This window comes from Bactrocera oleae, chromosome 3 (genome assembly GCF_042242935.1).
Source record: "Bactrocera oleae isolate idBacOlea1 chromosome 3, idBacOlea1, whole genome shotgun sequence".
Lineage (NCBI taxonomy): Eukaryota > Metazoa > Arthropoda > Insecta > Diptera > Tephritidae > Bactrocera > Bactrocera oleae.
In genome coordinates, this window is record NC_091537.1 from 64,044,001 (window position 1) to 64,068,174 (window position 24,174).

The window sequence follows — 24,174 nt, forward strand, 5'->3', positions numbered from 1 at the left end:
TTGGTTGAAGTAGGTCCCGAGATATGGGTATTTACCTTAAAGTGGGCCTTGCCACGTCCAATTTTGACAGCGACTACTATAAAGCCCTTTTGGGCCATCCTGGATGTAAAATTTAATGTATATGACGCATTTAGTTATTGATTTATCACAATTTTAGTAGTTTTTAAAAAAACCGTTACATGGAGAGTGTGCAGAGTATCTACCGATTCCCACCTATTTTCACATTGTCGTAAGTAGGGCTGAAAAAATTTGCTCTGTGCAAATTTGGGTGACATAGCTTTAATGCTTTGGAAGCTATATACATGAAACTTATTATAGGGTGGAGCCACTCCTACTTTTTAAAGTTTTTCAAACCACTGGTGCCCCTACTTAATGTGATTCGTTGTACCAAATCTTAGTACTGTATCTTAATTTACGGCTTAGTTATGGCACCTAATACGTTTGGTGAATGGCGTTTTATGGACTTGGCAATGTTCCGATTCCGCCTATATACAAAATGAAACTTCTTACGATGTCAAGGAATATGTGTACCAAGTTTTATTAAGATATCTTAATTTTTACTCGAGTTACAGCTTGCACGGATGGACAGACAAACATTCACTTGGCTTTCTACTCGGCTCGTCATCCTGATTATTTATATATTGTACTATGTACTTATGTATAACCTAGGTATAGGGTTCGATTATTTTTAGGTGATACAAACAACCGTTATGTGAACAAAACTATTATATTCTTTAGCAACATGTTGAAAGAGTTAAAAAACGTTGTAAAAGAATTCAGTATTCTATTATACGTTTTTTTTAACACAAGGATACATTCTTATCAGAGAAAGAGTCTCTCCGAATCTCAACTATATATCTCACAGATTGACCGATATTTTTGGTACAAATTCCACCATAGGTACTGGGTCCACATACTGGAAATCAGGGGCTTGAAAGGTTATGGTATGTCATACATACCAACCGATCAAATTCAAGTTCTTGTATGGAAACTTATTAATTTGTAAAAGGTATTTTAGCTTCGGCGCAACTGAAGTTAACATTTTTTTTGCTTTTGTATATTATTTATGCGGTGTGATATGTGCATACACATGGATATATGTACGTACAAGCATATATAATTATTGATTTTAGTAAGATCTACGGGTTATTTAACATTTCAAATTGAAAATGCGTAATTTGATAAGAAGGGAAATAATCGAAAATTTCACGCTTGGCGAATTCGGACTTTAGCACAATGATTATACAGCCGAAGAAACAAGACCCTGCTGGAAAAATTGAACACATTTGCTTAGGGTTAAAAGTCTTTACGGCAATCTTTTCTGGCTAGTGTATGCAAAGTTACAGCACATAACAATATTTGGAACCGTTTAATTGACCATAAAACACTAGCAAAACCCACTCCAGAATTTTTCGATTTACTACATCTCTTTTTACTATGTTTGAATTTTGCTCTCAATATTTATATTTTTTTAAATTATGTTAATATTTTCGGCTGGTCCACCATTGTTAAGTATGGGAAATTCATTAGACTTAAGTACTTAATTTAAATAACCTAAATGGAGCACAACTTACACCAAAAAACAATGCCACATATCAGTCACATAGTCTCAAGTTTCAGATTCTTATGCATGATGCAAATGGGGTTACTTTTGAACACTTATGTATGTAAGAACATAAGCTCTAAGATATGGTATGTTAGAATTAATCATGAGATATTTGGTTTGAAACTAATTATAAAGTTTAGCTCTTCAATGGTTCCAATCATATTTTGCACTGTCTATAAAAGTAAGAGCCACTCACAATGTTGAATACGACATAAAAGTTTTTTTTTTTATATACTTGTAAATGTTCACGCTCTGAGTTCCATATGAACACGTGTCTAAGTGTGTTGTTATATTTATGTATGTACATACATATGTGTGTGTGTACTTATATACAATAACATTATACAAGTGTGGGCGTTTATTACTAAAACGTGTTTGCGTAAAAAGTTCGTTAAATTATAAGCGTTTAATCTTTTTTTGACCCAGAAAACTGGAAATTTATTTTTATACTTTTGCAACATGTTGCTACAGAACATAATAGTTTTGTTCACCTAATGGTTGTTTGTATCGGTCAATCTGTGAGATATGTAGTTGAGATTCGGAGAGACTTTTTCTGATCAGAATGTATCCTTGTGTTAAAAAAACGTATAATAGAATAATGAATTCTTTTACAAAGTTTTTTATATTCTTGCAACTTGTTGCTACAAATTATAATAGTTTTGTTCATCTAACGGTTGTTTGGTATAGAGGATTGCAGTAGTGAGAGGCACGTGTGAGCTGAAAAGTTCTAAAAAGTTGGCGTAGCTCTATGAGAGAGAAGTTTATGAGCTCTTAAGCTATTGTATATTCACCAAATTTGCTGAAGATGATATCTTTTACCACCTCTTCAAACGGTATGAAAATGGATGAAATAATAACCACTCCCACTGCCCATCTAACGATTATGTTAAAACTAATACGCCAGAAGCTTTAAATTTCACAGCCAAGATGATCCTTATAAGATACCGAATATGTCGACCTCAGTCCTATTGCGAAATTTTTATCTTGCTCCCATTTACCTAATAGAAAGATTTTCGAACCGGTTCACTTAATTTCGCATATATCCACATATATGAGAGTTATCTTAACAAAATTGAGAGAGCGTATTTCCTAATAATGGTGCTTCTTTGTGCCTAAAATGGATTAAATCGGGTCAAACTTGCCCTAGACATTGTATTTCCCCGAATTTGATCCAGTCAAGTTGTAAGAGTATAAAATGTTCGGCTACACCCAAACTTAGCACTTCCTTACTTGTTAATGGTTGTATTTACTCACTGTTTTGTATATGTGTATGTACGTACGTTTAAACTCTGATAACATATTTTCTAAGTTTAATAATAGTCCAATGTCCAACTCCAATTCTTTGTACGTCTTGTAATTAAACAAAATACAAAACAAATGACGGTACATTTTTATGTATACATATATATGTATATGAATGTACACTTGAAATTGTACTAGAGCTCTATTATCATACATACATACAATGCCCATAATTATTTAGTGATACTACTAAAGAAACCGTATGTACTTATATGCTATACGGGTTTAACGTGGTACTACAATGATGATGTTATATACTTAACTACATATCAATCACTAACTAACCTACGAAAATTCAAGTACAATTCCTTATACTATGCTCATATTACCTTAGTTTAGCTCATTCTTAGTTAACTTATATTTGAATTCTGTTATATGGGGAGTGGGCGCGCCAAATTACAGTTTTGCATTTTAATTGTTATAATATTTTATAAGACCGGCATTCTGTTCAGTTCTGCAGAGCCAAGGGGCCCAACAAATTTTGATTTAAATATTATTCCTACTTTTTTGTTGAAAATGCGTTTTTGTTGGAGTATGTAGACTTTTCTGTGTTTTGAAAACAATTTTAATGAAACATTCTTAACAAATATAAAAAAATATAAAAAATGGTAAAAATATCTTTTTAATCTTAACTGAAATTCGTTTAGTATGCATTTTGTTGTTCCATTATGCATAGATGGATTAGAACTGCACTTTTCAGGACCAACCTACATAGATATATAAAAATAATGCTGTATGTTGAAAAAGTTGGCGTAGCTCCGCCCCCTAATAAGTTTAATGTATATATGAGAGTATAGAGATTTATGAGCTCTCAAGCTATATTCACCAAATTTACAGAAGATGAAATCTTTTAGCATCTCTTCAAACGGTATGAAAATGGACAATAACTACGCCTACTGCCCATATAATGATTGTGTTAAAACTAATACGTCAGAAGCATTACATTTCACAGGTGGGTTAAATTAGGAGATCGATAAAAAGAATGATCTCATTTGGACAACTTAAAACGTCGGTCCGTTGTGGTACCTAAAAACTAGAATAAGCTGCCTCAAAATCCCCTTACAAGTCGACAAAACGCTTTGTGCCTATAACAAACTTGTTGAGACGGTCAAAATCAATTTCGGCTAAGTATTCAGGTCCGCCGAAAGTGTGATTGCCGAGATGTTTCAGTCTCAGCCTAGCGAAAGCCGGACAGTGGAAGAGAAAGTGCCGGGATGTTTGAAACCTCACCCTCTCCCATACAACTTTGGCAACTAGCATCGGGTAGTACTCTAAGCCGTACCTCATGAGTACCCATTGGACAGTGTCCAGTGAGAACTCCTACCATAGCGGCGAGATTCACTTTGCTCAGGTCGAGAAGCTGCGATCCACTCTTGGCCAGGCACGCGAGGTCCATTGATCCAGAGCTAAAATGCAAGACGTTAATGGAGATCCAACTCGATCTCATTCTGATGTGAGCGGGGCAAGGGTGCCCCCCTGACTAGCTCATCGGCTTTGCAGTTTCCAGCGATTCCGCTGTGACCAGGCACCCAAACGAGTCTGATGATGAAGTAGACAGATGCTATTTCTAGTAAAGACAGACACTCCTCGACTTGCTTTGATTACATGGTTCGCATGCTCAGAGCTGGTATTGCCGCCCTATTGTCGGAGTGGATGCTAACTTCGCTTAACGAGGCTGCACTACGTAGCAGTACTTCTACCGCAACCTTGATAGCAGCCACTTCCGCCTTAAAAAACACTACTTGCATCTCTTCTCCAGTGGCTTCTTGCCATCCACATGCCCCTCATTGGAATAAGAGCAGAGCAGAGAAAGAGCCCCCTCGAGTGGCCTCAGTGACGCAGTTGACTACGGTTTCGTAGAGCCAGAACACCACTTTAGGTGAGAGTCCCCATCTTTTCTCTATAGCCTCTTTGCTAACTCTCTCCTCAATGTTTGGCCTCCAGGAAAGTTTTTTATCGAGGATAAGCCCTATCTCATACCTCCTAGTAAATAAATCCATTTCGGTTTTACTTGGGTATTTAGGAATTTTCCCTTACCAAAAGAACCACACAATCAGCATAGGCTGTCACTCGACAGCCTTGCTCCTCGAGTTCTATAAGTAGGTCGTTTATCACCAAGATCCAGAGCAGTGGGGAGAGTACCCCTCCCTGCGGAGTTCCCCTAATAACTTTTCTGGTTGACTTGACACCACCCCACTCCGCTACGACAGTTTTGTCGCAAATACTACTAAAAATTAGGTGCTTGAGGTTCAATTCCACCTCAAACTTTTCAAAGGCTTTAACCACTGTCTCTGGCTGCACGTTATTAAAGGCCCCTTCAATGTCGAGAAAAGTGCCTACAGCAAATTCCTTGTGCTTGAGAGCTATCTCCAGCCATGACACTACATGATGCAAAGCAGTGTCGACCGATATAGGCATGCTGCGCCTGTAACAGTTTACCCCTCGGTACTCTGTTGTTTTCAACAGAAACGAGGATAGGCTGATGGGTCTGAAATATTTTGCACCAACGTGAGAGCTTTTACCGGCCTTCAGAATAACCGTAACCTGTAGTTGCGCCGGTATAATGCCATCAGACCCCGGGGACTTGAAGGGTTTGCAAGATTTCAGCGCCCAGGAAAATAAGCATCCAGGAGTAGTATAATCGACTACTCGCTGCTCGTTGTCCAACTACTATCTGCATTTCTCAGAGTAGGAGTAGGATTTTTTGCAAGAATGAGCCTGAACCGTGAGGACTAATGACAATCCTCTATACAACCGCAGAAGGCTCTTGGCTTTCTTCAACTCGGACTTGTAAATGGCTAGTCCAGCCTTGTACCACGTCCAGTCTTCACTAGAGCCACTTTTACGGGTTTTGTTGAAAAGTCTTCTGCTCGAAAATCTGATCTCCGTTAATTCGAAGTCCACCAAGAAGTTTTCTCTTTGTTTTTTGAGTTCTAAGAGGACAGGAGCTTTTAAGAGTAGTTCTCGTAACGAGCTCATCAATCAAGGAATGGTCGTCTACAACCCTCCATTCCGTAACGTCGAGGACTTCCACCCTGCTAGCTGTCTCACAGATAGGGCAGTTTCTCCGATTGCATATAGAAAGGTCTACACTACAAATAAAATCAAAAAGTGACTCACCTCTTGCGTTAATGTCCGAGTTCCCCCAGACGGTTTGCCTTGAATTAGCATTCGAGCCTATTAAGACTACGGCTCCTTTGCGCCTGGCCTCTGCCAGAGTCCACTTCAGCAGGTCCGGAGGTGCCTCCACCTCGCCGTCGTGCGTCATGTAGGCTGAGACAAGCCAGAGTTCCCCAGAAGGATTTCGGTCGGGGTAGAGGGTTCGGCCGGAAGCCAGACACGAGCCCGAGGTCGCATTGAGAGATCCGGTGTGACCACCGCCTCGAGCCTTGCTCCCTTCCAAACTCCCCCCCCCCCCCTGGCTACCGACTCCTTATAAAGGAATGCCGACTGTTCGTCGGCACACCTTATAAGTTTGTGTATGCCGAGGTTCCACCCGGCACTTTCAAATCTAGGGTGAGGTCCAGGGCTTCCCCTGACCACCTTCATAAAGACAGCGGTCGTTCACACCTAGGTCTATTGAGGTGGCGAGTTTAGCGATTTCGCTAAACATCGGTGCGCCTCCGACCCGGGACTTTTTGCCGAGGAAGGATTCCCTCTCCTGCGACCTCCGTCGCTTCATCGAGGTGTGGGGCTCGCTTGGCACCCTTTTTGGCACACTCAAGTGTGCTAGCATGCTGATCAGATTTCTGATCACTTATGACAACATCGAGCGCAAACGGTCGTGGTCAAAGCTCGGGGAAGCGGCCCAGATGGTGGCCAAGACCTGATTGACGGCCAGGAAGCTTTTGCTGTGTGTTTGGTGGGATGGCAAGTAATCATCTACTGCGAGCTGCTTCCCTATGGCCAAACGCTGAATTCGGCCCTCTACTGCCAACAACTGGACCGCTTGAAGGCAGCACTCATCCAGAAGAGGCCGTCTTTGATCAACAGAGGCCGAATTGTGTTCCATCAGGACAACGCCAGGCCACACACGTCTTTGGTGACTCGCCAGAAGCTTCTGGAGCTCGGATGGGAGGTTCTAATGCACCCACTTTATAGTCCGGACCTGGTACCAAGTGATTACCATATTTTCCCGTCCATGGCGAACGCGCTTAATGGTGAGAAGTTTGCCTCAAGAGAGGCCTGTGAAAATTGACTCTCCGAGTTTTTTGGCAATAGGGACGCAGTCTTCTACGAGAGGGGTATAATGAAGTTGGCATCTCGTTGGCAACAAGGTTACGAACAAAACGGCGCATATGTGATATACTCGTTCATATGTATACGTATGACGTATTGGTCAATTTCTGAGCTAGCTCACTAAAACTCTGAGAGCATTTGTATCTGATAATTTTATGTCGTGATGCGAAAAATGGATAAAGTCGGATCAATACTACCTCGAGCCTCCAAATACCTAATATAAGAGTTCCTAACTTCCGGTTGGCTTTGTACCGTATATATAGGCCAATATGTAAGATATCTTATCAAAATTAATTGAACGTATTTCCGTTAATCTGGCAGACTTTATGCCGAATATCAGACTATGCTGAATGTCAATGAGTGAATTATACATAAAATACACATGTTCTCGGGTATACTAGAGTAATACCAAAGTTAATGCAATTGGTCCAGATCTTCTGTTGGTGATATTTGTGGTCCATAATAAACTTTAAGTTCTTACGCAATGTTTTGAATATAAAAATTTGCCAACCTCTAAAAGTATTTCCCCGTCTTTAAGCCTTGTAAATTGCGAGACTGTAAAATGTGTGTGTTGCAGCGGAACTAAGCGCTCCCCTACTTGTTTTGAACTTATTGTGATGTCAAAGTGTTCGAAACTCGCTGTGCTTTGGAATATGTACATATGAATATGCTTATAGACATTTAATTAAGAGATAAGTTCGACAATTTGCCAATGAGGTTTATTTTCATATCCTTCTTAAGCACAATATTTTAATCTATGGGCTTGTTTTTGTAGGTTGTTATGCTACTTGTTTATATTAAGCGCGACTTTTCCTCATTCTGTTCGTAAACTTGATTTTTCGAAAGTGCTAATACTTTTTCCGGTACCAAAACAGGGTTATTCTTTAACTATAGAACATGAAAATTATAAAATTCTCTTTCGAATCACTTAGTTTATTACTTGGGTGACAACTAACTCAGTGGGATATATGTACATACGAGTTTGTCTGTGCTAAGTGTTGTAATCGATGCAATAACCTTTAGACTATAAATAATAGCAGTTGGCTGCAACAAAACTTGTTAGTAACAACATTATAATAATTTCAAACCAAAATAAATTACCTAAAGGTGGTTATTGATATTCAATATAATTGAAGTAATTTATGTTTGGTGTTGTTGATTTCATATTTGCTTTGAATAATATTGGTCATTTGATTATCAATGACGATGTTGCTCGGAATTATATATTAATTAATTAATACAGATCTTCGATTATTTGTAATCCTTAATACTTATGAGTATAATTTGTACAAAAAAAGCTGTAGCTTTGAAGTCGAGCGTTTTAAAAATTTTATATAAAGATGTAGTGTACAAAGCAAATTTAAGTAGGGGCGATGTGTCTATACAATAGGTATGTTAAAAAATTCCTTTATACCAATATTAAGATAAATTGTTTTGTAGTAAGAAGTACGTGCGTGAGTTTCTCGAGGTTTGACATGATTGTGCTTTTATTTATAGTGCGCGTTTCATTGTTTTGCAAGGGACGGTTTGTCAGCACCGAATTTTCATTTATTTTAGGATCATTTTTTTTTTTCAAATAAAATATTGTATACTAGGGTTGCGAATATTTGAAGTATCTATATACATATGTTATTATTTGTAAAGAAGGACAAGACTTTTTGTAGTCGGGAAAATTATCTATTTTTGATATTATTATGTGAATATCAAGATGCTTGATATTTTATTTCATATTCCCGGCGATTACCTAGAGATTGTCGCTAAATATCTTCCCAGCAAGCATTTAGAGATCAGGAGGTCAGAGGAAAAATATGGGTGCGGATAAAATTTGCAACCAATTCAAACAATTTTGTCATCCTTTTCATTAAAGTGTAACATGATGCATTGCCTAGGTAAGCTACAGGTTTTTCTTTTTCCAATAAGAACATTTTTTTTCGTCCTTCTAATGTTCTAAAAACACTATGCAATAGTCGCTGTTGATGGTTACACGCTTTTCTTCGTCAGCTGACTCTTGTTTTTTTTTTTTGCTATTCTTGGTCGATTATGGCATCCACTTTACATAGAGCTTTTGCATACCCGAATCTTCAGGCACGATATGTATAATACGATAATTTACTACAGATGAGCTAGCTATCTCGATGAACCTTAATTTACAGAAGTAATTTTGTGGAATTTTTAATGCTATCAATTGAAATAGCATTGACAGTCTTCAGTGTCATTTCCGAACGTTTGCGTCCCCTCGCGCAGACAATATTCATCAAACCACATATTGGTATCACAGTACATTAATTTTTAACCTTTCCAGTTTGGTAGTAGTTATCGATCAATTAATTTTTTCTAGTCAGTTCTCTATCTCTTCTTTCAAAATAAAAAGTCAAATTCCACTCACAATTTCCAAACATTTGCTGAATATTGTGTTTTAACGAAGAGCATTTAGCTTTTGTCTAGATAACTCAACAATATTTCAATGTGGTAACCAACTGAGCGGATAGAAACGGTTTACCCCTCAGCCCATGGACGTGGCAAAGTCGCTGGAGAAGAGACGCAGTGTGCTTTTTCAAGGCTGGATCGAAGATGAAGGGAAAGGTTGGAGGGGAGTTTTCGGTCGGATGCTCTGATTAATTCTAGTTTCAGGTTACCAGAATAGCCCGGTATCTTTTATCCAGAGGTTACTGCCATTAAACCAGCTGTAGATGTAATATCAGAAAATCCCCTGTTGTATGGTCACTACAAAGTGAAGTGAGGCCCGGCCCCATAACCTAACTTAATCTAGTTCCCGTCCAGCACTGGCCTTCTTTAGATTTGCTTCAATGAACTCACCAATTTTTAAAAACAGACAATAAATATTTTTATTTTTCGAAATGTTTGTATATATAGTATACATATGTACATATATGTAGTCATTTAATTGCATAGAATCCTTGCTTGTATTCGCAGATTGGCAAATTTAAAAAAAAAATCTTTACTATTTATTTCATACGAAAGCAATATGTTGAATAAGCACGTGGTTACTAACTTGAAAAAGGGTGTAGAAAGTTAATGCACCCTAAAACATATTATCAGCAAAATTTCAAAGCAATTTATTGTGTGTATATATTGCATATGGAACTGTTCAAGCCGCAGACATTTATTATATTTACAGAAATCTAAAAAAATAAAAATTTTTTTTTGATAATACGATCGTATCACTTTTTTCAAGCGGCGACTAATAAATAAAAACAAAGCAGACGTATGCATGGCACAATCTGAAAAGGATCAGCTAAACATTTTTTATTGCTCCGTGCTTCCTAAGTCGAGATACCGCCTCTGCTCAAATACGCATCTTTGAAGTGTCATTGTTTATAATGGAAAAAGTCATCTGATAACATATGCATACATATGTATGTATTTATAAAAATAAAATACCAAAGAGGAATCCAAATAGGTTAGTCAAATAGCTGATTATGCTTCTAAGCTGTATCTGATGTAATCTCACCTATAAAACAATGTAAATGTTGTTGAAACGATTGTGAGAATCACTTGTGTAGTCTAAGAAGGAAATTGAGTTGAAGAAGATGTTTGGTTCTGTATTGTAAGAATTTTCGTTACATTGTATTTGGAAACGAATTTCCTTTAGGTAAAAACTAAAATTTCGAAAAATGATTTTCGTCCGGAGGACGATTGTCCGGATTTTTGTACTCTTCCACATGTTGCTACAGAGTATAATAGTTTTATTCACCTAACAATTGTTTGTATCACCTAAAAATAATCGAACCCTATACCTAGGTTATATGTCTATCCGTCCGTTTGTCCGTCTGTGCAAGCGATAACTTCAATAAAAATTAATATTTAATAAATCTTAATGCAACTTGGTCCACGTGTTCCCTGAGAAAGAAGTGAGTACGAGTTCGTAGAGCTTAATCGAACAACTGCCACGAACACAAAACACCTTTAATCGAAAACCTATGAAATGCTATAACTAAGCACTTAATTAGGATATAAAGCTGTAATTTGGCACAGGGGATCGCAGTAGCAAGGGGCACCTTTGAGATAAAAGTTGAAAAAAAAGGCGTGGCCACACTCTCCATTTAAAAACTACAAAAAGCACTAAAGACATTCAATTTTACGCCCCGGATGGTACGTAAGGGCTTTTTATGAGCCGGGGCAAAATTTTACGATGTGAGTGTCCAAATACTGTACTGTGTACTGTCCAAATTTAGGTGAAATCACATAAGTATCTCTGGACCTACTGAACCAATTAATACGTAATATTCGCCTGACCTAGGATTCTACAATGAGCGCAATCAGACTACAACTACGCCTTCTTTCCATGTAGCATAATTTTAAATTCGATATGATTTTTTCACTTTTCAGTACACAAATCAAGCACCAATAAATAAATTTGGATAAAACTTTGCACAAATGGTGACGTATGATCTCGGGTCTTAAAATTGTCAAAATCGGACTGTTTAAGCCCCCATATACCGAATATGTGGATCACAGTGCGTTTGTGGTGATTTTTGGCCGAAAATATCTGTTAATCTGTGAGATAGGTTACTGAAATTCGGGGAAAATGTCTTTTTGATAATATACCATTGTGTTAAAAAGATCTTCGAACTTCCAGTGACTTTATGGGAGATATCTTAGTAAAAACGAGAGAGTGTGTTTTACTAATAAAAATTTATCTTTGAGCCTAAAATGGATGAAATCGGACAAAAACTTGCCTTAGCCGACATATAACTGATATTCAGGGTTTGGAAACATCCGGCTGACTTTACATATGTTTATATTTATAAAATTGCTTCAAAATAAGTTCTCAAGTATATTATTAGTAGGTTTTAAGGTTTTACAAAATATTTAACGTGAAGATATTTTCATTTACAGTCTGCAAAATGTTCTGTTTTACTCAATGAAAATCTCGCTTTCGTTTCAAAAGTAATTTGCATGGACTACTCAGAAACAATGGATTACCCTGATATCGGTGCAATCTACCAATGGAAGTGGATGGGAGGGTTAAACATCTACGATAAAGAGTTTTTCTCAAAATTAACTCAGTGATTTAATACGTGATCCAGTTAGGAAAGATAAAACAATGTGTCAAAACGTTGGACGTTGAAGAATATTGTTTTAGTGACTTGGTGCAATATTTGATGGTTCTTAACTACGGAAATAAATGAAAGATACAGATTATATCAAGGTTAAAACGGTTTAAGAAATAAAGCTTGGAAAAGGTTTTTGTTCATAGTAGAAAATTTCCTAGGCAACCACTAAATACCAAATTAAGAAGAAATTGCCCAAATTTCCTGATAATTTTAAAATTATAGTGAGGAACCGGGAGAGCGGTTCAACTAGGATCTTAAAGTGATGGAAGTAAGGTATCAATGTTGATGATTTTCACATGATGGCAGAATACTGCTAGTTCTTAAAAAAAAGGATGTCAACTGGAAAATTATAAAAGAAAAGCTCATAAAAGGCGCTTTATTAAAATATAACATACAATATAATTTCGACATTTGCCTCTCTGTTTATTCCGATGTCTCCTTATTTTTTAAAACAAAACTGACATTACACAGATTTGAGCTTTTTTGTTTCATGTTTTCATATTTTTGTAAAGAAAAATTAAAATCTTATATCTAGGGCAACAAAACTACTGTAGACCAGTGTATTTCATACACGAGTTGAACCCTTTCGCTACATTTTTTGATATTGCCAATGCCTGAAGGTATTTAACCCGCTTTGATCATTGCAAGTTGCAAGAGTATAAAATGTTCGGATAGATCCGAACTTAGCCCTTCCTTACTCTCTGCTTATTTTGTACTTCATGGTTTTCTGTACAATGACCCTCCAGACTTTCGACTGTATTAAAAATGTATTTGCAAAATCCAGAGCTTATTTCTGCCATTTTGTGTTTGTATAATCATATATGTATAGTTTTTGATTTTCAGTGACGGTGATGGCCAATCACTGCCGGTGTGGAGACCTTGTTTTAGTAACTTGGGAAATAGCGAATAACATGCGAAAATTATTTTTTATAGCTTCAGAAATAAATTTGATCCAAACTAGATCCTAATTGACGAAGCCAAGATTTATTAAATCAAAATGAAATAAAAATGTATATAGCAAATATAATTTTTTATTTCTAAAAACTAAAAATGTGTTTAAAATATATGTAATACATTCAGAAGTAAAGTATGTTGCATGCCAATTATGTTTTCAAGTTTTTAATTTGGCCTATGGACTTTTCTTTGAACTGACTTTAGTTCATAATGATTGAAAAGTTTTATGGCATAATGAAAATATAAAAATTTATGGATGTTATGAACATGATGATTATACCTTTTTTTGTTATCAAGAAGCCTATAAAAGTCGCTACCTAGCAACACTGCAATTTGTAGAGAATTATCAGTATCGTAAATAGAGGATTAATAATTGAATACTATTAATTAGAACTTTGATGTCAGTACTATTGTACTTCATAATAGTTATGAATCTAAGTGAGTACATCACCTACATATATTATACTATAACATAAGTAAATAAGATACCTAATGTGATTGTAATTCATTCACGTTTTCGTAAAATAGCGAATTTTGATGTCATTTGCAACCATCAACAAAATCAATGGAATTGATTGACATCATTTTTTAGGTTCCAATCTCAATACAATTTTAATTGAAATTGATTAAAAATTGTTTAGTTGTTTAAAAATTGGGATGTATTTCAATTCAAGGGCTGCAGTACAGATTATAGTTCTTCACGATTTATTATTATAAAATTTATTGTAAATCATAAGCAATTGAACGGGGTTCAATTTTCAGACATACCTAATATCATTATCGACCACAAGAGAATAATAAATTGTTTATAAAAGTTATTAGTAAAAGGACTGAAAATAGAGTTTGTCAACTATTTGATCACATATGTAATACATTTCCAAATACATTATGTTTTGTACTTTCTTTGTTAAAAAACATTTTTCAATAAAAAAGATAAGTGCACTAAGTGGGCCTATAAAATGACAGTTAGTAAGTGCGGAATTACTAGAAATATGCCGTTATTTTTCAGAGAATATTTACAAATGTAGACAAAGCGACGTGATCAATTAGTTGACTTTGTGGAGTAAGAAAGTATTGGTCGCTGTATTTCTTTTTATTCTATATAATTAATAGTGGTGGAATCGTTAGATTAAAATTTTTAGTAAAACGTGATTATTATACTCTTGCAACATGTCGCTCCAGAGTATAATAGTTTTGTTCACCTAACGGTTGTTTGTATCACCTAAAACTAATCGAGTTAGATATAGGGTTATATAAACATATATAAATGATGAGAATGAAGATACCAGTTGAAATTCGGGTGACTGTTTGTCCGTCCGTCCGTCTGCGCAAGATGTAACTTGAGTAAATATTGAGATATCTTTATGGAACTTGGTACCGTAAGACGGTTGGTATTGCAGATGGGCGTAATCGGACTATTTTCAAGTCCATAAAACGCCATTAATCAAAAACAAATAAATTGCCATAACTAAGCTCCACAATAAGATACAAGACTGTTATTTGGTATACAGGATCATATTAGGGAGAAGCATCCGCAGTCTACAATTGTTTAAAAAGTGGGCGTGGTTCCGCCCTCTAATAGGTTTAATCTGCATATCTCTTAAACCGCTAAAGCTATAATAACAAAACTGAGAACAAATGTTTCTAGCCCCTCTATCCACAGTGTAAAAATTAGTGAAACTGGGTGACAATCTCGCCCACTCCCCATATAACGGTATTGTTAAAAACTACTAAAAGGACGTAATCTTCCAGCAAGATAATGATCCGAAACATACTTCTCGTGTAGCTAAAGCTTGGCTTAAAAACAACGGCTTTAAAGTACTCTATTGGCCACCTCAATCCTACGTGTGATCAAAGAGTTGGCATAATGTATGTTAGGATGAAAATTAAAATAATATTTTTGTTTCTTTATTTATCGTGTGAACTAAGGATCATTGCCACAATATTTCCTATTTGAACTGATATTTTCGCACTGTGTATAATGAACTTTGACAATTTGTTGGTATGGTAATTTTTTTTTTGGCAATTTTCACCAACGACTTACACTAAAAGGAGGTTGTACAGATTAATTTGCTAGATATATATTTACAAGTAGTAAGGATGTTATTTCTGAAGTAAGTAAATTTTATCAATACCGTGATAGGTTAGGTTAGGTTAAACTGGTTGGCTGTCCTGCCATACATCCACCTACAGGTCCTTTGTAATGACAGATGGAAGTTTATTAATATGAGCTGAATACGAGTTTACGTCGTGCAAGACGTACACGCTTTTTGCGAATTTTAATAAAGACTTTATATCTAATTCTGATATTTCATCTAGTCCCTTGAACTGCGAAGCTCGTAGATATTTAAGTCGAACTCTCAAGTCTACTTTCTAGCACTTTCTACATGTGTCTTCGTTAATAATGACCATACGGCTCGTTTGGAATGCGAGTAAGTTGTGACCTGTGATTAGGCCAACAACCGTCCTGCAGTCTTTTCGAGACCGTATGAGTAGAAATTTTGCGTGTTCTGCTCCTTTGCACATGATCTTTGCGATCCTGCATGCCCAATCTCACCCTGATCCGTTTGTCAGCACTTTCGGAAATTTCGTTGTGTATCGTATTAGTTTGCGTATTTCTTAAACTGGTTCGGTAGTCAATATATATTGATATTCTTAAGGTAATTTCCTGAGCTGTTAGCTATCTCAGCAGGTTTGTTGACCGCAAACACTTTTGCTTAGAAGATACTGCAGTATTCCGGCAGCTTGAATGGTCGCCTGATATCTAGCTCCGTACAATAAATCCACTTCATCAGCCATTTTTGGTCCGTCCATGTAAAAGTTAAGAGTTCCGTTGGTGCATCACATGCCGCCATCCACCCTCTCTTAGTGTGACTTGAAACCTCTCTCCCATATAAAAGGTGAGGATATGTGGTCTATCTTATTCACTGGGGGTGCTTGGATAGTAGTTTCCTAAGTTTAGCTACCTCGGTTCTCTTTTCTATGTTAACTTACCGCAGAAGCTCTTCCACAACTCCCTTTTAGCTTTGCGAACCTCCTTTCTTTATTCCTTTAGTACAGCTTTATATTCCCTTTAGCAGGGCTCCTCATCGGCTATCTTGACCAGTTTGAAGAGTTCCTGAACACTGCACCTACGTCATCCGAACTCCCTGTTCCACCAAGGCGGCTTCGAACCACGCTTCGCATGTCATGGTGGACATGCGATGTAATACGCTTTATTGAGAATATTCGTAAGTGTACGGGCCCCATCCTCCAGTTAAGAAGTTGAGTCACATGCCTTGAGTCTAGTTAATTTCCCTATTACTATCGTTTTGTACAAATCCCAGTTAGTGTTCTTAATATTTCTGAAAGTTTCACTTTTATTTAGGTCCCACCCCATGTCGTTTTTATCGCTGCTTCGCCATACCGTGTAGTGGGCATTGGCTCAGCGCCTATCACCAGCAGTATTTTCGATAAGGTCAGTCTTCTTCTACAGTGTGTTTAAGTTGTTATCGGCCAGTTTACGTTTTTCGATCAATGAGCGCCACGATTAAGTACCACTTGGCTATCTCACTGACCGATGTTGCCGCCCTGGAGGTTGAGGAGTTTTCCTGGTCTCTCTCCGTCAGCGAACAGATTATTTTTAGCCACAATTTCGTCCTCGATCCGGTTAGCAAACTTCGGATCCTTGAACGTGAACAGCGGTCGCGATACGTAGTAGGTTTGGCCTTCCTCCGCCTTTTCTTTAGCCTAAGCCAACTTTTCCTCTTCTTCCTTCGTCCGGTTGGACTTGCAACATATCCTTGCTGGGTTTTGCCCTGGGCTTAGTCTTTAATGCCGAACCAGCATCCTTAGAAACCTCCGGAGAGCGTAGCAAAGCTTCCTCTTCGATCATGTTAATGCTTTCGAGGTTCGAGTCTTCGTGGACTGTGGCACCTCCGTGTTGCAAAGCGGGTTTGACATTAGCTCTCCAACCGCTGTGAACTGCTCCCTTCACAGCAGACGTATGGCCGCTGGCGACACAGCAAGTAGTCTTACTGGTAGCAGCCACTTCTCCCACTGATTTAAGCTGACAGCATAGCCCGCTTTTTGTCCTTGTTCTCCCTCATGTTGAGTTTTATTTTTAGGGAACCTCTATCCCTAGCGTCTTATACCTACCGCCAGGTACCTCATTAGCAATGGCAGAGCTATACATCCTTTTCCCCAATTTTTTTCGTAAAGCAATATTTTATTTGTCTTCCAGCTCTTTCATAACTGTCCTATAAATGTAATTGATTTATCTGCATATTTGTGTAATGATCTATATCCAATTTACCTTTTAATACACAATATTTAATGCACTTTTTTATGCATGTACGTTCACATGTATATGTATGTTTATATGCACATAGATTGATATAACTGAACTAGTAAACTGATTAAATGTGCTAAACGTATTTGCCATTATTATTCTTAAGTTTTACTTAACAACATAATGAGCTAAATAAAGGAAGTGATTATATATAATAATTTCAATTATATATATAAATATTCATATGTGCGTCAATCAGTGTATAATGACCCTAATACACTGATTGACGCACATTTTTAGATTATACTGTACTTTCACAAAAAAAATTACTTTGCAATCAATTAATATTGAATGATTACTATACATGTATGTATACTAGGGCTCTTAAAATTATTCGAATAACCTGAAAACCGATTATTCGAATATCCGGTTTATAAAAGTTTGTGTGAATAATAACAGAAACGCAATGCTTCGACTATTCGAATAACACATGGGCTGAAAAGTCCCGGGTCCAACAAAGAAAACACGGGTTTTTGTTCAAAATTAGCTTAAATTATTAATATAATCTCCATCAAGAGCAACACAATCATTCCAGCGCCGCTCTCATATTTTAATACCACTTTTGTAGAACGATTTGTCTTTTGCCTCAAAATAGGCCTCAGTTTCAGTGATCACCTCTTCTTTCTTACTGGCGAATATTTTTTTGAGGTCTACGAACATCCAATAGTCGTTCGGAGCCCCATCTGGAGAATAAGGTGAATGTGGCTGTAATTCAAAGTGACCAGAATACCGAGGCCATATCCTTTCCAACTGATTGCTGTGCTTTCGGACGCTTTGGACGAGGTTCACCTGCTGCTGTCCACTCAGGTTTCATCCATTATCACATATCGACGCAAAACTTCCGGTTTGTTACATTTAAACATGACCAAACAGTGCTCAGAATCATCAACACGCTGCTGTTTTTGGTCAATAGTCAGCAGACGCGATATCTACTTTGAACAGAGCTTTCTCATGTACAAATAATCATGCAATATAAAGCCAATGCGTTCTTGCTTCGAGTATTTGAATAAATCAAAATTGTTTGCAATACCAGCAGCCTTTGATTTGTGTACAAAATTTTATTATTGAATGTTTCACTTTTTTTAATAAATATAAGAAAATGAAAGAACGCTTACTATTCGAATAGTCGACAACAAACAGTTAACCGGATAGTCGATAAGAAACGGTTAATCAAATAGTCGACGACTTACGACTATCCGGATAGTGCAAACCGAATACTATTATTCAAATAGTGCCCTATCCGGTTAGTCGAATAGTCGAACATCAAGAGCTCTAATTCATACATACAAACTTTATATTTACATATGTATAAGCTTTTATAATAAAGTAATAAAGTACGAGTACAATTTTCCATTATTTCAGTTCAAACGTAGGCGAGGACCGCGAGAATCGATCGCACATCAAAGCTTAAGTAAAAAGTCCACAAATGTTATCCGCTAGAGAACAGTTTTTCGCACCTTCCACATTGCCAGCATCAGCATTGGGTCTGGGTATTGAAGTGGTTGACCAGCGTTCAACTACCGTTTATAGCCCAACAACAGTGCCATTGACCAGTGTACATGGTTGGCGGAATGGCGGAAGCGTGTTTGCCTCTGCGCCCTCTAGAAATGGCAACAAAGCACATAGCGATCAACAGCTGTCACAATTACAGTCATTGATGGCAAATAGCAGTAACGGCTGTACTAATGGCAGTAAGAATAAAAACTCTGATGAACCATTCTCGAATTTGCCTTCTCGTCTGCCAGTCGATATAGAATTTAAGGAGCTTTCACTTACAGTACAAATGGGGTTTGGAAAAGGTAAGAAAACCGGAATTTACCATATATACACATACTTGGTTCTTTAAATAAGAATAACTCAAACATTTAATTATTTAGCAGAATTGCTTTACATATTTCCAAATATCCGTTAATTGAATTGGAATTCGCAAAATTGTGTAGCGAATTTGATGGAAATGTTAGTGCCACGACCACCTTGAGAAACCTTTTTAAAGTTCATATTAATTTCAAAATGTGCTGAGGCTATACTAAATAAAAGCATTATCATAATCCTAAGTGAAGAAATTACTACGCTTACAATGAATTATACATATATTATTTATACTACACGTACCGGTCAGTATGGGAATTATATCAATAAAATTAGGCGAGTATCAACACGAAAAATATCAATACCAAATACCCTCACTAAAGTGTTGAGTATAGTAGTTTATGTTAGTCGGTATGATTTTAATATTATATGCTATTTGAAACATAAATCGCGATATAGACTCGCCACTAAATAGGTACGGGACCTGTAATATAAATTAAGAAGATACCAAAATGTGGCAATCGGTTCACACTTTCGTCAAATAACGTCTAATTCTTTCTAAATGTGAGATATAATATTCCGCTGCATTCTTGACTTGTCTCTTGAAGTATTGCTTTTACTAATATAATATTCGATTTACGTTGTTTATCTAATCAGTTACTATTGTCATTTGTTTAATTATAGGTAAAATCATCAAGTGTACATTTGCCAAAAACTATAAAGATAAAAAATATAATTGAGTACTAGTATAGCATATCTATACTTATTGTCTTTAAGAAAGTTAGCATGTTAGCATATTCATATGTATATTTGTTAGGCCGGGTCAATATTTAAATTCGTATTTTAAATTATGCCAAATTTTGTAAAATGAACAGAGTTTTTGAATTGAAATCAAATAACTGTTAAATATACTTACTTTTACTTATTTCGTTAAATCGATCAGTTTAAATTGAGACAAGGCCGGAACAGGGGATGTACATATGCATGTATATGTGTTAACACTTGAGTCACAATGTCAACACAGCTTAGACAAAAAGGTTGAAATTATGAAAGCAATAATTATAATAGTACATAACAACACAAATAGTACATATTAATAATTGCGCACATACTGGTATAGATTTTTTACCAATATATGTGTGAGTATGTTTAATAACATAATTGAATTCTAAATCCATACATATAATATTATAATCTTCTGAACTTTGAGATAAATTAATCGTCTTACAACATGCTACATGTGAGTTTTTACTTAATTACTTACAATAAGCTTCGAATTCTATTACAGGGCAATTTAAGCCTTTTAACTGCATTATATAATATATTGATTGTAAATAATTTAATACCTTGACGTGTATGTATCGAACCACTATAGCATATAGCTGCCATACAAACTGAACAATCGGAATGAAGTGCTTGCATGGAAAACTTTTTCATTTGACGAGATATTTTCACGAAATTTGGTATAGATTACTGTCTAAGGTAATAATGTAATCCCGACAGAATTGTTCAGGTAGATATAGAGTTATATATATATATATATTAATGATAAGAACAACGAGACGAGCTGAAATACGGATGACTACCCGTGCATGCGAAAATTTTTGTAAAACTTTAGAAATTTTGATTAAGCTTGGTACACATGTTTTTTGGTACCATGAAAAGGTTGGTTTTGATTAATTGAAAATCTATAAAGAGCAAGCTTCACAATAAGATACGCATCACATTAGAAAGGGATTTCAGTGGTTAATATACATGTGGGATATCCCCGATATATTGATTCAATGATAGGAAATGGATATGATTTATTAAATGTAATATGGTTTAGACCTATAATATGAATGAAATCGGTCTAGACCGTGGTCGAAGTGTCTTTTCCCCATGGTATTGTAAAAACCAGTAAAAGTGCGATAAATCAATAACTAAACCCGTCAGAGAGGTCAAATTTGATGGGTGTGGCTCTGTCTTACTATAGGTTTAAGGGGTTAGGGGTAGTCAGAGGCACGAAAAAATTAGAATTTTCAGTAATTTTTTTTGCTATTAAGTCATGTTATTTTACAGAAGTAGTAATATGGCATTATTATACAATGGTTTTAATTGAGTTACAAAAATCAAAAAAAAAATTTTAATTTCTAAAGTTATAAATGACCCAGTTCCAAAAGAGGTCCTTGCGGTGACAACCATAAGTCTTTGGAAATTCATCTAAAATCAATCGGATAAAAAAAAATTTGTTTTATAAATAGATAATCCTGGGCCTTGTCGCAGCTTTTTTTTCAAAAATTAACAAAATGGCGGCCTCAGGAAATTTTTTTCTCGATTTTTGGGAAAAAATCAACAGTTTCAAGTTTATTATATATTCTAAAAGCTGTATAATTTTCATTAAAATCTATAAAGCGGTTTTCGAGTTACAGTTGTCAAAATTTCAAAAAACATAGTTTTGAGAAAAACGCATTTAAAGTTTTACACTAGAGCTCCCGAGGGCTTTGAAGTGCCCGAACGCTCTTTGTTATTTGTCGAATAACTCAAAAAGTAATTATCGGATCAACTTGAAATATTACACTTAACAAAAATGCCAAAAAAATTGATTATTTGAAAATTCTGACTACACCTAACCCCTTAATGTGTATTTCTCCTAAACCACTAAAGCTATAATAACCAAGTTACCTTTTTTTTCCCAACCCTACCACAGTTCACAGTACAGTGCAAAAATGGGTGAAATCTGATAATAACCCCGCCTACTCCTCATACAACGGTTTTGATTAAAACTACTAAAGCTACTAAATAACTCATTAAATATACAAATAAGAGAATTTGAATTTCACACATAGGATGGTACAATTAAACTTTATAGGAGCACCTACAAAAAATGGACAATCGTTGTAGAACCACCCACCTTTAGGTGAAAACCCTTATTTCGGGATCTACTTGACCGATTTTACTCGAACTCGGACTCCTGAAAAATGGGTGAAATCGGATTACAAACACGCCTACCTCCCATATAACACAAATTTTAAATCCATCTGATTTTTTAACTTTCCAGTATACAAATCAAGCACTAGTTAATATATTGAAATAAAACTTTGCGAAAAGAGTGCCTTCAAGATACGCCATCTCAAGCCTAAAAATTGTCAAAATCGGGCCATAACTGTTCAAGCCCTTAGGTACCGGATATGTGGACCCCAGTATCTATTGTTGACTTTTTACCGAAAATATCGGTCAATGTGTAAGATATATATATAATTGAAATTCATAGAGGATTCTTTTCTGATAATAGGTAGGTAGGTAGGTAGAGTGGCTGTCCAATGACGCACCTAGGCCTATAGGAGGCCCATTGTGATACCACCGGGACTAATGTTCCCTCACTCTATCGTCTCCTCTCTGAACCAACCTGTGCTCCTGATGAAGTTCATCAGTACAAATAATTTTATATTAGCAACTTCTGATACGTCGTCAAGGAATCCACGACCGATAGTTGCGATTCTTTTCCTATATAGAGCTTTACATTCGCATAGAAGATGCTTTACAGTCTCCTCTTCCTCTACTTCTTGACAGCTTCTACAATAGCCGTTGTATGGTACACCTAGCCTACTTGCATGTCTACCAATTAGGCAGTGACCTGTTAGTACTCCTTTCAGAGTTCTTATATCATTCCTTTTAAATTTTAGTAGACGGTTTGTGCGACTCACGCTCCATTCCTGCCACGTTAGTCTGCTGGTTGTGCAGGTTATTGATTGTCTCCACCGAGACTCAGCTATATTTATAGCATGTTCGCTGATTAAGTGTTTGCAAGTTGCCAGAGGCATAAAGATACCCTCTTTTTCAGGGGTTAGTTGCAAAGTGGTGCCTGTTCTGGCTAGTTCATCTGCTTCGCAGTTACCAGGAATATCCTGGAACCCATTGCAGGTTTATTGTGAAGTAGGATGTCAGATCCTCTAATACATCAAGACAATCTTTCACTAGCTTGGATGGAACCATTGGAGACTTGAGTGATTTCAAGGCCGCTTGGCTATCCGTGTATATATATATGCTCCTTGTTGTGAGCACACTTTTTGTCAATACCACTAGGCTTTCTTTAATTGCTGTGATCTCCGCCTGGAAGACACTGCAGTGGTCTGGCAAACGGAAGGCGATGTTGGTGTTTAATGTTGCGCAAAAGACACCACCTCCCACTCGATGATCCAGTTTGGATCCATCTGTGTAGATGCTAATTCCTGTATTCCTGTCCACCTCGCCCCTTTTCCACTCCTCTCTTGTGGGGAAGGCAATATTGTGGACCGAATTTAGCATCCGTTCTATTGGATTGTGGAAATCCGTGGTTTTGGGTAGGAACGGGAATATACTGAGTATCCTTGAATGCCCCTTGTTGCATGCGACTAGTTGGGAGGATTCCCTCAGTCTAAGAGCTGACTTTGCTGCCACTTGTTTACAGAACAGGTCTGTTGGCAGTAAATGTAGAATGACGTTAAGAGCCTGGCTTGGCGTTGTTCTAAGAGCTCCACTAATGCATATACTGGCTGCTCTCTGTATGCTTTCCATACGCTTTACCGCGTATTTGTATTCTTTGACTTCCAGAGCTTAGTGCTGTTTCTGTGGATTTTCCTTTAGAATACGCATGCTGCGAACCAGCCAACTTTTCTGGTTTCAGTTTGTTTCTTATATGTAATTCTATTAGTCTTTCCAGGATTTTTAAAAGGAAAGAGGAGAGGCTAATTGGCCTGAAGTCCTTTGGACTTGTATGCGAGCTTTTGCCTGCCTTTGGTATGTATATTACCTTGACTTCCCTCCAAAGCGAAGGGATATAGTTTAATTGCAGCGCCCCCTTAAGAATGGCAATTAGCCAATTCATTATGTAATTC

The 24,174-nt window shown here is 36.7% G+C and overlaps 1 protein-coding gene across 2 annotated transcripts in view; it reads left to right on the plus strand.

Annotated features, from left to right (window-relative positions):
- The window catches only part of LOC106619871 (ATP-binding cassette sub-family G member 4), a 38,271-nt gene that overhangs the window by 4,201 nt on the left and 9,896 nt on the right, over nucleotides 1-24,174 (plus strand). For both annotated transcript variants that reach the window (XM_036371605.2, XM_014238171.3), the window contains exon 2: nucleotides 18,872-19,308. In XM_036371605.2, the coding sequence (XP_036227498.1) occupies nucleotides 18,936-19,308 (373 nt within the window). In that variant the 5' untranslated portion in view covers nucleotides 18,872-18,935. The remainder of the gene's footprint in view (nucleotides 1-18,871; nucleotides 19,309-24,174) is intronic.